Source organism: Talpa occidentalis, unplaced genomic scaffold, assembly GCF_014898055.3.
Source record: "Talpa occidentalis isolate TD23 unplaced genomic scaffold, MPIMG_talOcc4v2.1 talOcc4.2, whole genome shotgun sequence".
NCBI lineage: Eukaryota > Metazoa > Chordata > Mammalia > Eulipotyphla > Talpidae > Talpa > Talpa occidentalis.
In genome coordinates this window covers 856,016-869,904 of record NW_023602073.1, presented here as the reverse complement: position 1 = coordinate 869,904, position 13,889 = coordinate 856,016, and the positions used below count along the sequence as shown (strand labels likewise).

At 67.2% G+C, this 13,889-nt stretch overlaps 1 protein-coding gene across 7 annotated transcripts in view; it reads right to left on the bottom strand.

The window, feature by feature from the left end:
• Nucleotides 1-5,899: 5,899 nt before the first annotated feature.
• The window catches only part of RREB1 (ras responsive element binding protein 1), a 70,146-nt gene continuing 62,156 nt past the window's right edge, over nt 5,900-13,889 (bottom strand). For 6 of the 7 annotated variants that reach the window (XM_054698229.1, XM_037518823.2, XM_037518822.2 and 3 more), the window contains exons 11-13: nt 10,492-10,656; nt 7,230-8,021; nt 5,900-6,670 (exon numbers count right to left, since the gene is read on the bottom strand). In XM_054698229.1, the coding sequence (XP_054554204.1) occupies nt 6,237-6,670; nt 7,230-8,021; nt 10,492-10,656 (1,391 nt within the window). In that variant the 3' untranslated portion in view covers nt 5,900-6,236. The remainder of the gene's footprint in view (nt 6,671-7,229; nt 8,022-10,491; nt 10,657-13,889) is intronic. The other variant, XM_054698230.1, reaches the window with a different exon arrangement.

Here is a 13,889-nt window from a genome sequence, read left to right as displayed (position 1 = left end):
CCACAGCCCCTCACTGGCCGCCATTGGGGTGCCTGCCCCTGGTGCCCAGTGCTCAGCAGGCTGGCCTGGGGGTGCCGAGGCAGTGTCGTTCAGCTCTGCCCAAGAGGATGGCAGGCCGTGTTTGGAGCTGGAGGCTGAGTCTCCTGTGGTGCTGGGGCCCTGGGGCCCGGAGCAGCATCTGAGCTCCGTGACTGGTGAGGCCAGTCCACTCTGCCTAGAATTTCCTTCAGCTCCAGGCTGTGATCAGCCCAAAGGAGCCCCCGCCCAACGCTTGCCTGGTGGTTTCTGAGGAGGCACAGTCATTCCTGGTGCGTGTCCCATCTCCCCCATCGTGCCTCTTCCTGGAGGACAGACTATGGCATGGCCTCAACCAGCCCGTGGCACTGTCCCCAGCATGGACAGGTGCCCGCCAGTGTGTAGCAGCCTGTGGCCCTGACAGGACAGAATGCACCTGGCAGCACCTGCTCCCCCAGAACCCTGCGCGCGCCCTCTTCTGGGCACAGGCTTCTGCCCTTCCCACGCCCGGGGCTGCTTTTCTCCCCACCTTTCAGTCTTCACCTGAGCTCCTGTCCCCAGACACTCTGGCGAGCCCTGGCTCCCCACCGGCCGCCTTTTCGGCCTCAGGCCTCCGTCTCATCCCACTCAGCGCCCCGTTCCCCACAGGGCTGCGCACGCCAGCCTGGTCGGCTGCGGCCCGTGGTGCGGCCGGTTGACCCTCCTTACCTCGAGGTCCCGGGGCGGCGGCTGGGCTCCCGGCGGCAGGGCGGCCCACCGGCGGGTCGGGCGGCAGAGGGGCGGCTGAGCCCGGCTCCCAAGGGCGCCGAGGGACCCCGGGGCGGCGGGTCCAGGGCGGGGCAGCAGGAGGCGGTGGCCGCGGTTTCCCAGGGGAGGAGGCCCCCAGCGAGCGGCCTGCGCCCCGAAGTGCCCCTCCCGGGCGCGCAGAAGCGCCCCGTCGCAGCGGGGAGAGCCGGGCGCCCGTGGCCAGCGGCGCCCCTTCCCCGCAGGCCCTCCCGGGGCCCACCCCTGCAGCGCCCGTGCTGCCCGCGCGGCCTCGCCGGTGACCCCGCCGCGGGCCCCGCGCAGCCTGCCCCCAGGACACGGCGTGGGGCGGGTGTGGGCGCAGGACCCGCAGCCTCGGGACGACGCCACGTCGCCCCGCGCACGGCCCGCCCGCCCGGACGGCCTCCGACGGCCTCCACAGGCCTCCGCGGCCACCGCGCTGCCCCGTGACCGTCGCGCGGCCTCCGGGCCCGGCGCCCTCGCCCCTGGCCACACCCGACCCGGCCCGGCCCCTGCCGGACCGGAGCCGCCCGCCCCGCCGCCAGGCTCAGGGGTCACCGCGTGGAGCCGGGGCCTGCGCCCCGCGCCTCAGGGCGGGCCCGAGCGCCTCGCAGGGCGCTCCCAGGAGCGCAGGCCTGGCGGCCGCCCTGCACACAAAGCCAAGCTGGGGGCGCGTCCTGCACCCGGCCCGGCCCCCACAGCGGCACCCACCCGCCCCTGCTCCCCAGGCCGTCGAGTGTGGGTACGTGGGGCGGCCCCTTCCCGGCAACCCCTGCCTCCCCCTTGGCCCCGTCTGCCCGCGCAGAGCGGGGCACTGTGGGGAGCTGCCCTGAGGTCAGATGCCCACCGAACCCCCACCCGGGTCAGAGCAGCCCCTCTGCTCCCTGCAGGCCGGCGGAGGGCGGGTCCGGCTGGCCTCCAGTCCTCTGCGTGGAGGAACCCGGGGTGGGAGGCTCTTCATGGGGGTGACCCTGCCTGGCTGCCCGGCTGCCCGAGGGGCCCGCCCGGCGGTCGGGAGGCCTCTCAGAGGTCACCCTGTCCCTTTGTCGTTTCAGCCGCAGGAGGAGGGAGACGCACTGAGCTGCGGCCGTCTGCTCCTGCGCTTGTGGCCGCTCCAGGCAGCGGCCAGAGCCGCCTCTCTCCACGCTCCGGAGGTGACCTGGGGCCCTTGGCCGGCGGCTCTGCTGGGTGGCCGAGGGCCTGTGGCCGCAGGCGCCCGCACTGGGTGTTCTGGCTGGTGGGGCCTCCCAGGAAGCCGGGCCACAGGATGGGGCCTGGTCCCCCGAGCTGGGACTGGACAGCCACGCCCGCCCCGCATCCCCACGGCGCCCAGGTGAGCACACGCGCCCCGGGACACCAGGCCCCTCTGCTAGGGGTCTCCCCTCTGCCTCCTGACGCCCCGGGCATGTCCCTGGTGCTGTGGGGTATGTCGCCTTGCGTTGTGCTGAATTGAGCTGAATAAACGGCATCGGAGCCCCCAGACGAGCTGAGCTGATTCTCACGCTGGGTCCAGGCCCTGGGCATGAGAGACACCGAGGATACTCCGTCCACCGGCCTGGGGCCGCCGGGTGCGGATGGCCGTGGTGGGAGGGAGGGAGAGGCCGCATGGGGCTGAGGGGAGCCTGGGTGGGGGGAGAGGTGGCATGGGCACCAGGACCCGGGTCCCGGGAGCACAACTGTGTGGCCGTGGCCGGGGCCCTGTGCTGCGTGGAGGCTCCCAGGAGAGAAACGGAGCGGTGGCCACTGTGGAACCCGGGGCAGCCGCCCTTCAGAACAGACTCCACCTGGGCGCCCTGAGTGGGGCGCGGGAGGCTGGGTGGAGGGGCTGGGGCGCGTGGGTCGGCGGTGTCCCACACCGGAAGGCAGGAGACCCGCGCATGCGACTCTCTTGCCAGGAGCCGAGGAGGGGCTGGGTGTGTGCGCCAAGGAAGCCGCAGCCCCTCTGGCTGGAGCTGGCGGGAGCTCTAGGGAGCACGGCGGGGAGATGGAGGCTGAGGGGCGCTGCCTGGGGAGCCCGGTGCCCGCACCTCTGACCCGACCCTGACCCTCATCTGGCCTGTCCTCAGCAGAGCGGCCGATGACCTTCCCAAGCTAGTGTCCTCAGGTCCTGATGGGACGAGTGCGCCCTGGGCTTGGGGGTCCCTCTGCCTCCTGTTCTCCGAGGTGGGGCTGACTGCCCGCCCACCCTGGCTGAATGCAGCCCCAGGCCTGGACGGGGTGCCAGGCAGAGGGATAAACTCCATGGAGAGGTGCAGGGAGAGGCTCGCTCCTGCTTTTTGAATAAGGCCCCCATTCTCATTTTGTTCTGTTCCTCGAAAAGAAGATTGTTTATCCAGCCCCCGCCGATGGACTAGCAGGTGCCAGAGCCCCAGGGGCTCGGGGCTGGGTCATGGACCTGCGCGTGGGGGAAGGGGCTTCAGAATTCCCTGGAAGTTGCTGGAAAAACGTGAGATGGGCCCCGCCTTCCGAGGTTCCCGAATCTGTGGGTCTTAAGTAGAATTTCTGGACGGGGGAGAAGGGGTTCTGCCCATTAGCCCCCTCGCCCCGCCCCCATCCTGGCCCCACATTTGGACGTTGAGTGGGAACAGTGGGACTTCAGGGGTGGAGCCCCGGCCGTCACTAACCCTGCCCCACGCGTGCTCCCCGGGCCCCTCCTGTGCAGGGCTTCTGGGAGGTCAGTCCTAGCCTAGGGCTGTCCTGGCTGATGGGCGGACTGCCCCAGAAAGCCCCAGTTCACTTCTCTGCTCCAGCCCCGCTGAGGTCACCCCCAAATGTAGGTTTGGACCTGCCCCACCCCACTGTGGGGTGCTGCCCTGCCTAGGTCCCTACTTCCTGCATGGTCAGACTCCAAGTGACAGGGTGCCTCCCTCCACTGGCGGGGGTGTTGGGCGGGCCGGGCAGGCCCCTCTAACTGGGTGGGAGGGGCAGAGCTGCCCCCAGGAAATAGATCTTGACCCCCTAGGCGCTGGCAAGCTCGGAGCTGCTGCCTCACGCCCCGCTCCTCCGTGGGACCGGTGCCAGGTGAGTGGGGCGCGCCCTGGCCCAGCCCGACCCCACGACCGCCGGACAGGGAGACAGGACACCACAGGACGGCCGTGCGGCCGGCCACGTGCTGCTTTTAAAGTAGAACGTTTATTGCTTCGCTGGTTTGATACAGAACAGCTTGCTTCTCATTTGAATCTGGAAGTACTCGACAATTGAACACAGAGAGGGACATAGTACCAGACCCGACATGTGATTCTCTGTTCATGTGGCATAAACCAGTCTTGTGCAGAACAGGTAGCAGCAGCTTTCAAGTTCCCTTTAGAAAAACATGAATTGTACACAATTATTATTGTTTCCTGTTTAATGCATGGGCTGAAATCACCAGTATCAACTTCCTTCTTGAGGATGGGGAGGAAAGAGACAGACAGAGAGGAGAAGGGACCGTGGATCTTTCTGGAACCCGACTTCCGTAGCTTCCCTGGGGCCCCCCGGGGGGATCGGCCCCCACGGCGGGTTTTGCTCCACAGCCAGGGGTTCATGTAGTGATTGAATCTCAGCATCTTGTCCATAAATCAACGAGAAAAAAACGAGAGAAAAAAAACTTGCACCTCCAAACACTTTTCAGAAGATCCATATATATATATTTTTTGTAAAAGCCCTGAGAGAAGGAGAAAGAGAATCAACACGATGTGTAGGAACAAGGCAGCCGGACAGGCAGACTAAGCTAGGGTTTCACCCGGAGTCGGGACAATCACAAATTTCACAGTTTAATATTGGGGAGGGTGCAGAACAAACAGAAACATTTCTCAGCCTCACTAGTAAGATGTGGCAAGACCTCATGACTACGGGGGCAGACGCAGGCTAAGTAAAGCTTTGAATCGATCGTGATTATTGCAAGCACACCGGTCCGCCGCGCCCCCGCCGCCAGGCCCCCCCCACGGCCGTGAGCTCAGGCTGGGGAGCAGCGGGGCGGGACGAAGCACGAGGAACCCAAATAATAACAACGAAAATCAACAACCACCATCATGAAAAGGCAGGGGCGCCCGAGCGGGCCCTCCCGCCGGGGCCGAGGGACCCGGGGCCTCGGTGCCGCCACCCCCACCCGTCCTTCCACGCAGGGGAGCACCAGCCGTCCCCCCCCAAACCTCCACCTTCCTTCCACACAGGGGGCGGTCAGTGTTTGGCCACCAGAACGGGTGAAAAAGTGGATAGAAAGGGTCCGTGTGTCTCTGTGCGCACCGGTGGGAAGGAAGGGAGAACCCGGAAAGGGGCAGGGCGCTGGTGGGGCGCGGGGGGCTCCGGGGCAGGGCCAGGTGTCCTGGAGGTGCGGCTGGAGGGCAGGACGCTGGACACGCTCAGCTACAGTAGCGTCTGCTCCTCTCGCTGCTGGCAGCCGCGGGGAGGGGTCTAGTTTGCTCGTGGAAAACAAAGAAAAGTTCCTGCCTTTCGCACCCAGGGGTCGCGGCTACGTTCGGCGAGCACGACCCCCACCCGCAGGAAGGTAAACCTATTCTCCTCCTCCACCGTGCATGTGCAGCTTATCACCAGTAGTATTTCCTCGCTTCGCAGAGACGGGCGCGGGCAGGCGGCTCGGCGGCTCGCAGGAAGACGGCGCCCCCTCCCTGCCGCGCGCAGGGCCGGCGGCCCCGGAAGAAAGGCTTGTCCTAAGTACAGTAGAAGGGCGGCCACCCGAGGGTGTCACGGACAGAGCTTACGAGGGACCCGGGCGTTCGGGCCTCCAGGACAAATATTGCCCATTTGTTTCTGCTGACTGCAGAGACCAGCAAAGTGATGATCCAAAAATAATAATAATAATATTAATAATACATATACCAAAAGGGGGGGGGGCAGAGAGGCAGCCCCTGAGCGCGTTCTCCGCAGGCAAACTTCTCCGAACATCGGCGGAGGTCTCCAAGCGTCCATAGTCGCGGCAGCAGCCAGCGGGCGGGCCGGAGGCGAGGCCGGCCCATCCCCTCGGGAGCTGGGCCCACCTGTCTGCCTCTCTGGGGCCGGCCCGGCCGGCCGCTGGCGCGCGGAGAAGAGCGGCCGCAGGGAGCAGCCTCCGCTCTGGCGGCCGGCGCGGGCGTCACCTCTCTGCTTCCAGTTGTCGGGGGGCGGCGGGCGAGGCGGCGGCTCCGGGGCACGGACGGCAGCACAGAGCGGCCAGCGCGGGCGCCACGCGGCACAGGAGGGCACGTTAATGCTTGGCGGACGACGTCCTCTCCGGAGAATTCATGGAACACCTGCTCGGCTCGAAGTCGTCCTGGGAGAACGCCGCCCTGCAGGGCTGGGGGCTGGAAAGTAGTTAAGGCACTGACCGCGGAGCTGGGCTCCGGGCGGGAAGCCACGGCGCGGGGACGCCGCTCTGGTCCGGCCGTCCCTCCCGATGGTGATGGGCACCAGGATGCCTCGGGAAGTCCAGACTCGGGACGCTTTGCTCTGCTGGCTCTGTGCGCGCCGGGCGGCGGCCATCACTCCATGCCCAGGAGCGGCGAGGCCCCGTCGGCCGTGGCCAGGACGGGGTGGGCGGGCCGCCTGCCCGGCGGCTCCTGCGGGTCCTGGGCCGGGGCCACCGGGCTCTCGCGCTCAGCGTCCCCCCGAGACGCCGGCTCCCGGGGGCTGGCCGCGGCCCTGGGGGCACTCCGGCCGGCCTCCTTCCGGCTCCGGGTGATGGCTGGGTGGGGGGCGGCCAGGCGGGCGGCCTCGGCCTCGCTCTCTGACACGGCGTTGGTGCCGCTGTGGGTGGACTCGCTGCCACTGTCGTCCTCGGCCCGCTCGTCCCTGTCGCTGTCCTTCCCGTGCTGCTCGGTGGGCCGGGCCTTCTGGTGGACCCGCTGGTGGCGAACCAGGCTGTGCTTCAGGGTGAAGGTGCGCTCGCAGGTCTGGCACTTGTACGGCCGCTCTCCTGGGGGAAGAGGAGCCGTCAGGGCCCTCCCGGCTGTGCACGGGGGCCCGGACAGCAGTGGCGCCCCCAGCCCCAGCTCAGCCCCAGCTGCAGGAGCCCAGAAGTCTCTGCGAAGCCAAGTCCTGCGGCTCCCCCTCCCCCAACACAGACCCCAGGAACCCCCACCCCGCGGCTGAGCTGCCTGCAGGAGGCAGGAGACCCTGGGAACAGGTGTGGGGAGCTGGCGTGTGTGGTGCAGGGACAGGTGTGGGGGTGGGGTGCAGGTACGAATGCAGGGGAGCAGGTGTGTAGGCAGCAGAGGCCCTGGCTGGGCGGCACAGGGTGCCTGCTGGGACACAGGCTGGCGTTGGTTTAGACCGGGGTGGGTGAGAAGGCAACCTGCCTTTTGGGGGCTCAGGCTTACGTCTGGAAACTCTTTCCAGCAGACCCAGAGCCCCAGGGAGCGGGTGGTCAGGGGGCAGGGACCCGGAGCTTGCCAGGCCCTGCTGTGTGCACCCCGCGGTCCTTCTCCAGGGGCGAGTGGGGAGGCCGGGAGGGCGGCAGGGCCGGGCTGGCTCACCTGTGTGGGAGCGCATGTGGCGGGTCAGGTCCTGCAGCGACCAGAAGCGCTTGTTGCACACGCTGCAGACCTTCTTCCTCTTGTCCGCCTTGCTGGCCGCGCCCCGTGGCGAGTCCGTCTTTGGCTTCCTGTCCTCGTCGCTCTTCTCCGAGGGCTTCTTCTCGGCTGGGCCTTCCCCGTCAGAGGCGCCCTCCGCCTCCTCGCCTGGCTTCTCGGCAGAGGCTTCCGGCGAGGACTCCCCGTTGGCCGGGGGCTCCGGGGCCGAGGGACCGGCAGGCTTCTCCTCCGGCTCGGGACCCGGGGGGCCATCGGGGGCCCCCTCGTCTGCCCCGCCTGCAGCCTGGGCCTCTTCCCGGGGCCCCTCGCGCCCGTGGGCCTTCCGGTGGCGGCTCAGGGTCCCCAGGAACTTGAAGCTCTTGCCGCAGGCGTCGCAGGCGTGCTTCTGGTCCTGCTGGGTGGGGCCCCCGCCGCCCGCGGCCAGCTTGAAGCCCATCAGCCTGCTGGCCAGGTTCAGGTCCAGGCTCTTGTTGCTGACGGTGTCCTCCTCGGGGCCGTCCGCCTCCTCGTCCCGTTCCTCCGCGCTGTGCCTGTCCTCTGGCTCCGGGGTCCCCGCGGCCGCCCCGTCCTCCCCGTCGAGGACCGTGCTGGTGGCGCCCTGGGCCCCCACCTCTGTGGGCTGCTCTGCCTCCAGGCTGGCTTCCGGGGCCCCCTCCGCTGGCTGCTCCTTCTCCCTGGAGGTGAGGTCCAGCGCGTGGGCTCCGGCGGCCGGCGTCTCCACGTCTGACTGGCTGTCTGTGGGGACATGCACAGGGGTGGGTGAGTCTAGGGACGCCAACAAGCCTCCCCCAAGGGTCCCCGGCTGCCCACATCCCCACCCAGTGAAGACGGCACCCATCCGAATGCTCGGCGACGGAGTCCTGGGGCCAAGGCCAAGCGGGGCTGAACCTACAAGGGACAGACCCTCCCACCACGTCCACACGAGAGGCTCAGGATGGGGAGCTGCAAGGAGTCTGGGCAGCACAGACAGGACAGAGGAGGGGAGAGCAGGTGTGTCCAGAGACACAGCCCATGGCGGCGAGGAAGCTGAGCTGTGGTTACTTGTCCAGAGCAAGATGATCCCAACAGGCCACACGCAGACCTCCCGGCCGGCAGCCACGGGTCAGCCAGGAGAGCCCCCATCTGGCTCACCCCTGACCCTTGTAGAACCACATGTGACCGCCTCCCGTGTCCGTGGGATGAGCTGGACCCGGAGTGCCCTGACCACGGAGCCCAACTCACTGAGACCCGCGATTCCACCAGAGGCCAGTGGCCCAGGATGGCTGCGGGGGCCCCTAGGGACACCCCTCCTTGTGCCTCCCTCCCCACAGCAGATGTGGAACCATGCAGAGTCCCGCTGGACCCTCGGCCAGCTCACCGGAGGACACCCCCAGCCACACCTGCACCCGCTCCCCTCACCGGTTCTGTTCTGTGCAAGCCTTGGCGGCCACCGAGCACCGCAAAGGAAGCAAATAACCACAGCGAGACTCTAAGTCTCCAACACGATTATCTGAAAATCACTCCAAGCCCTGAGGAAGACGCTGAGGATAACAAGCCAATGGCCAGGCCAGATTCCAAGTGGCCACTAAGTGCTCGTCCCCTCAAATCCTCCCAAGAGTCCCCACTACAAGGGCTCGGCATACGCTCTGCGGTCTACGAGGATGACGACCCAGACGCCGAGTCTCTCTGGGCAGTCACACCAGCGACACCAGCGCCCCATCTCGGAGCCCGCATGCTGTTTCTTCTTCTCCACCCGATTATTTAAAGGCTTTAACTGCTGGGAATACAACGGAGTCGACAAACCTCCAGCAAGGGCCAGAATGAACTCTGACGGCAAACCCAAGGAGCCAGTGAAGACCAGGGGGGCCCTGCCACGCGGCCTGTTCGGGGGCGTGGGGGCCGGCTCCCTGCCCCACCCCCGCGGTGCTGGTTGTACTGGACTTGGTGATGGTGGTGGCGGGGGGGTCGGTAGCAGAGGCCCAGGCCCTGGGGCACCAAGCGAACCCCAGACTGAGCCCTTTCCAGGCAGGAGCCCCCACCTGTCAGGGCCACGCCTTAATCTGGTACTGCCCCGGGCAGCGGCCACCAGATGGGCAATGTACTTGGCCTGGGGGCTTCTGGCTGGGGGGGCCAGTGTGGAGGGGGATGGCCCGGGCACCTCTGCCCCCAGAATGCCAGGGGGAATCTGGCTGGTGGCCTCTGAAGACTGGCCCGGCCACAGCGGCACGGCGTCCCATGGGGGAAATCCCCGGGGCGCTTTCACCACAGACGAGAGACGAAGTCAGGCCCTGGACTCGTTTAAGGGACCCCGCCATCGGCAGGAATGCCCCGGGGCGAAGGTCCTGGCTGTTTCCTGCCCGCCCTGCTCCCAGGGCTCTCCAGCCTGACCCCCGACCTGACCGCCGCCTGAGGGCCCACGCCCCATTCAGCCACAGGCCGCGCCTGTGCTCAGAGGGCTCAGCTGTCGCCAAGAACCACCGACTGCGGGCGGGGGCTGTGGGGACGTGGAGGCACAGCCCGTGAGCGCAAATTTCTGGCCAAATGCTGCCAGGAGAGTGTGAGCCATGTGCCGCGCTGAGGTCAGAGACGCCTCGAGTGACGCCATCCTGTAGGCTGCCTGGGACAGCACGGCCCCAGCGGGGGACCCTCCGCCCGATCCAGAACAGGCCTGTGGCACACCCCGCAGGGGTGCAAAGTGGGAGACTCAGGGCTCCCTGCACCGCCTGCCAGCCCCTCCCTCCCAGGGCTGAGCCCCCGGGCAGTGCACCCGACTGGTGCGGCTGGAGCCCTGGGGGCAGCCGGCCAGGGAGAAGACACAGTCTGCTCGCACCACTTCTGTGGGGTCGGGCCTGGGTCCGCCGGACAACACAGCTCCCACCCCCGCTCCCAGGGGCACCAGGCAGTGAGGAAGGGCCCACGCCCAGGACATGCAGGACCCGCGGAGGATGGCCAAGCGGCAGGCGTGCACGGTAACAGGGGGCAGAGCCCAGGCAGCTGGAGGGACACATGCTGACCACACGCGGGCCGTGGGGGCCAGGTGGGGACACTCCAGGCCGGGGGAGGCGCGTCAGCCAGAGAGGCGAGGGCGGCTTGGCCAAGCGGAGGCGGGAGGGAGGCACGCGGGCGCCTCGAGCCGCGGGTTTCCACTCGGCAGAGACCCTTGCCGCCTGCCCTCGGGCTGGGAGTCGCCCCCAGGGGCCCGGGCGGCTCGGCACCGAGGCGCTACCTGGGCTCTGGTGGGGTCCAGCATCACTCTCGTGGGCCTGGGGGATAAGCCCGTTTCTTCTCGGGGAGTGGTCGGTAAGTCCGTGCTTGCGCAACTGGTGGCGTTCACAGTTAGACTTGGTGGAAAAGATGGCGTCGCAAGTCTGACAAGGGAAGGGTTTCTGACCTGAAGCAGGAAAAAAACACACATTTATCTGCGCTTAGGGCTGGGACAGAGGGACCCGTCCCCCCGCGGCGCCATCCACCAAGCACATGGTGCACCCTGCGCCCCAAACACGGCACAGCCTGGACAGAGGGGCCTCCCTCCCTGCTGGGCTGAGGCCCTCCCTACTGGGGAGCTGCGAAGGAGCGGGCAGACAGGGCGGGAAGAGGTGCCGGGTGGAAGGACTCGCCCCCTGCCTGGAGGGGTGCCCTGGCCGGCAGGGGGACCCCCTGGCTGTGCTGATGCCCGGGGCACCTGCCAGGGGCCTGGTCCCTGACAGTGGAAGGTGGGTCCTGGGAGCGGGCTCCACAGGGCGGCCGAGGCCGCCTCCCCATGCAGCAAGTGCGTCCCCCCAGCCGCAGGCCGGCGCGTCCTGCCTGGACACTCAGATCCGTGCCGAGTTTGGAAAAGAACGTGGCCGCGGCCTGGCCTGGCCTGGCCGGGGCCGTGTCCCCACAGCGACGGCCCGGGCCCTGCAGTGAGCATCCTGTGGGCATGGACGGGGGGACACCGTGCGGATTATGGTTGCAGCTCTGGCAAAGTGTGGTGTCTGGAGTCTGCGGCCTCGGCCTGACCGCCCCCACCTCCCAGTGTGCAGACAAGCCCAGCATTGGCGGCCACTCTCCAGAGGCTCCAGAGAGCGAGAGGCCCCAGAAACACCCCGCGGGACCTGCCCTCACCCCACGCGTCCAAAGGCTTCTCCCCAAGTTTTCTTTCCTTCTGCCTCTGGCAGACGAGCACCGAGGCTGCCGGAAGAGCTGCCCTGCCCCCAAGGCTGCTGGCCAGCAGGCACTGCCGCCAGGGCCGTGGGCGCTTAGCACAGCGCCCTGCGGCGTTGGGGCGGTGGGAGGGGATGCTGGCGGGAGGAGGGCAGGTTGGCGGGGAGGAGAAACGCAGCGAGGACCTCTGTGAGCGAGCGCGGGGCTCCGGGCACCACTGGGCCGGCCCCTTCCTGTCCTGCGGAGTGTTCCGGCTCCTCCAGGTGCCTGGAAACACGTGAGGCTAGGGAGGAAGGGCAGGAAGGGCAGCCCCAGAGGCTCCCTCCCACAGAGACGGGGCAGGCCGGGGAGGCCCAGCAGGAAGAGGGCGCGCAGGCAGGTGGGGCAAAGCCGGCTTCTTCCAGGACTCGGTTTCTGGGTCCCAAGCCAGGCGGGGCCTCAGGAGCCTGGGGGCCCTGTCCCCCTTCTTCACGCTGCCTGTCCGGGGCACGTGGGTTGGAGGCAGCAGTGACCAGCACCCATCCCAGGTTCCGTCACCTGAGGTCAGCGGCGGCCACGCACGGTCTCACTGCCGGTCAGTCATTCTGCTCACCTTTCCCTGTGCCCCAGTCTTCAGCCAGATGCCACCACGGAGAGGAAAACACACCCCCCATCCGGGCCTGGGGGCTGCCTGCTGTTCAGCACCCAGCAGGGGCTCAGAACTCACCCCCACCCCAACTGTGCAGGGGCCAGAGACGCTGTCCAGGGCTGGCTGTGGCCAGCGGGCTGGGATCTGAGCTTTCACACAAGGATTACGGAGGAACCGTCCTGGGGCCGTCACAGAGTCTGTTTACTGCCTGCATCTCACACAGGCGCCTGTCTGCTCTGAAGTCTGGGGGTGGGGGCAGATCCTGGGGAGCCTCGGGCTCCAACCCGGAGAATGAAATGTCCCCACGGAGCGCTGGACGCGGCCGAGCATGCGCCAACACCCGAGCCGGGGGTGGGGGGGCGTAGGAGGGGCGCGTGGTTGCTGGAACCTGCTCACCTAAGCCAGCACGGACAGGCACCCCTCCCCCCGTCTCAATTCAGGGGCGCACGCCAGAGAGCCAGGGCACCCCCGGATGGGCCTGGCAAGGACACTGCCCAATAGCAGCCACTGAGCATCTCCGGTCAAGGTCGATGGCGTGGCCGAAACTGCCAGCTCCCAGAAGACAAGATGGAACAGGTGGGCGAGCCCTGCAACCTCGCGTTCTCCCCGACACACAGGCAGTGCCAGCCGGACGCGTGAGCCGGCACCTGCTGGGACCTCCCCCGCCAAAGTCCTTGTTTCCCTGGCAGAGTGGACCCTTGGTGGGGGCTCTGCACTTGGGTGGCTGCCCAGCTCCAACACCCAGCCCTGACCCGCCATTGCACCCTGACTGCTGGCCTCAGTTTACCAATATGCCAAAGCAGGGCTCAGGGAGGCAGGCCGAGGCCTGTGTCCAGACAGTGGGCACCCGGCCAAGGTGGCGTGGGAAGCTGACCCCTGCTGTGGACGCTGGCGCTCCAGGCCAGCACTGACTGCTTCGGCCTTGGCTTCCTCCCAGCAAGCGTGGATGTGCCCATTGCTGCCTGGAAGGGCTCTTCCCACGCGGGACGTGTCCTCCAGGGTGGCACCCACAAGGCCAGGTCGGTGCGGAGGGGAGGGCAGCGGCATTCCCCCCACCACCACCCTGTTAGATGTACAGCTGGATTTCCCACAGCTGAGACGCGGGCGTTCAGGCTACAACAGCAGACATGACCGGCAGCTCGCTGACCAGGGAAACGGAGGCCAGATGAGAAGCAGGCAGAAGAGCAACACATCCTCTCCGAAGAAGGCCCAGCGTCGCCCGCCCCAGGGCAGTGAAATCAAGCCAGCGGGACCACCTCGTGCACTGTACCAGGGAGCCCAGAAACATGTGCTGGGGAGGGGGATGCAGCCGCCTACACCGTGGGGAGTGGATGGTGGGCCCCCGGGGAAGATGAGGCGGGGCTTCTCGAAGTTTTAAAAACACATCAACCAAAGGCCTCCCTGGGGGTGCAGGGGGTAAGTCTCAGCGCTACCAAGCATTGCCAGCCATCACGGCCTGAGTCTATCCCCAGCCAGGGAGCTACCCACAGGGCGCAGCAGACCTCTCCTGTCTCCCCGCTGCTCCCCTCGCAGTGGATTTCAGTCAGTCTGCCTGTTCTGCTCCCCGCTCTGTCTCTCCTGAGTCCTCTCACCCCCGCACCTCTGGCCTGTACCCCAGCTCTTATATTCTTAAATAAATAAATTTTTAATACATCTACCATATGACTCAGCGATCTCACGCCTTGAGGTGTATGTGAAGAAGCAAAGTCACTTATTCTAAGGGGTGACTGCACCCCAGTGTTCACTGCAGCGCTGTCCACAAGTCAAGTTAGGGAAACAACTTGAGTGCCCAGGGACAAAGCAGCGGATCAGCAAGATGCGGTGGATACACACAGCGGGGTACTATGTGG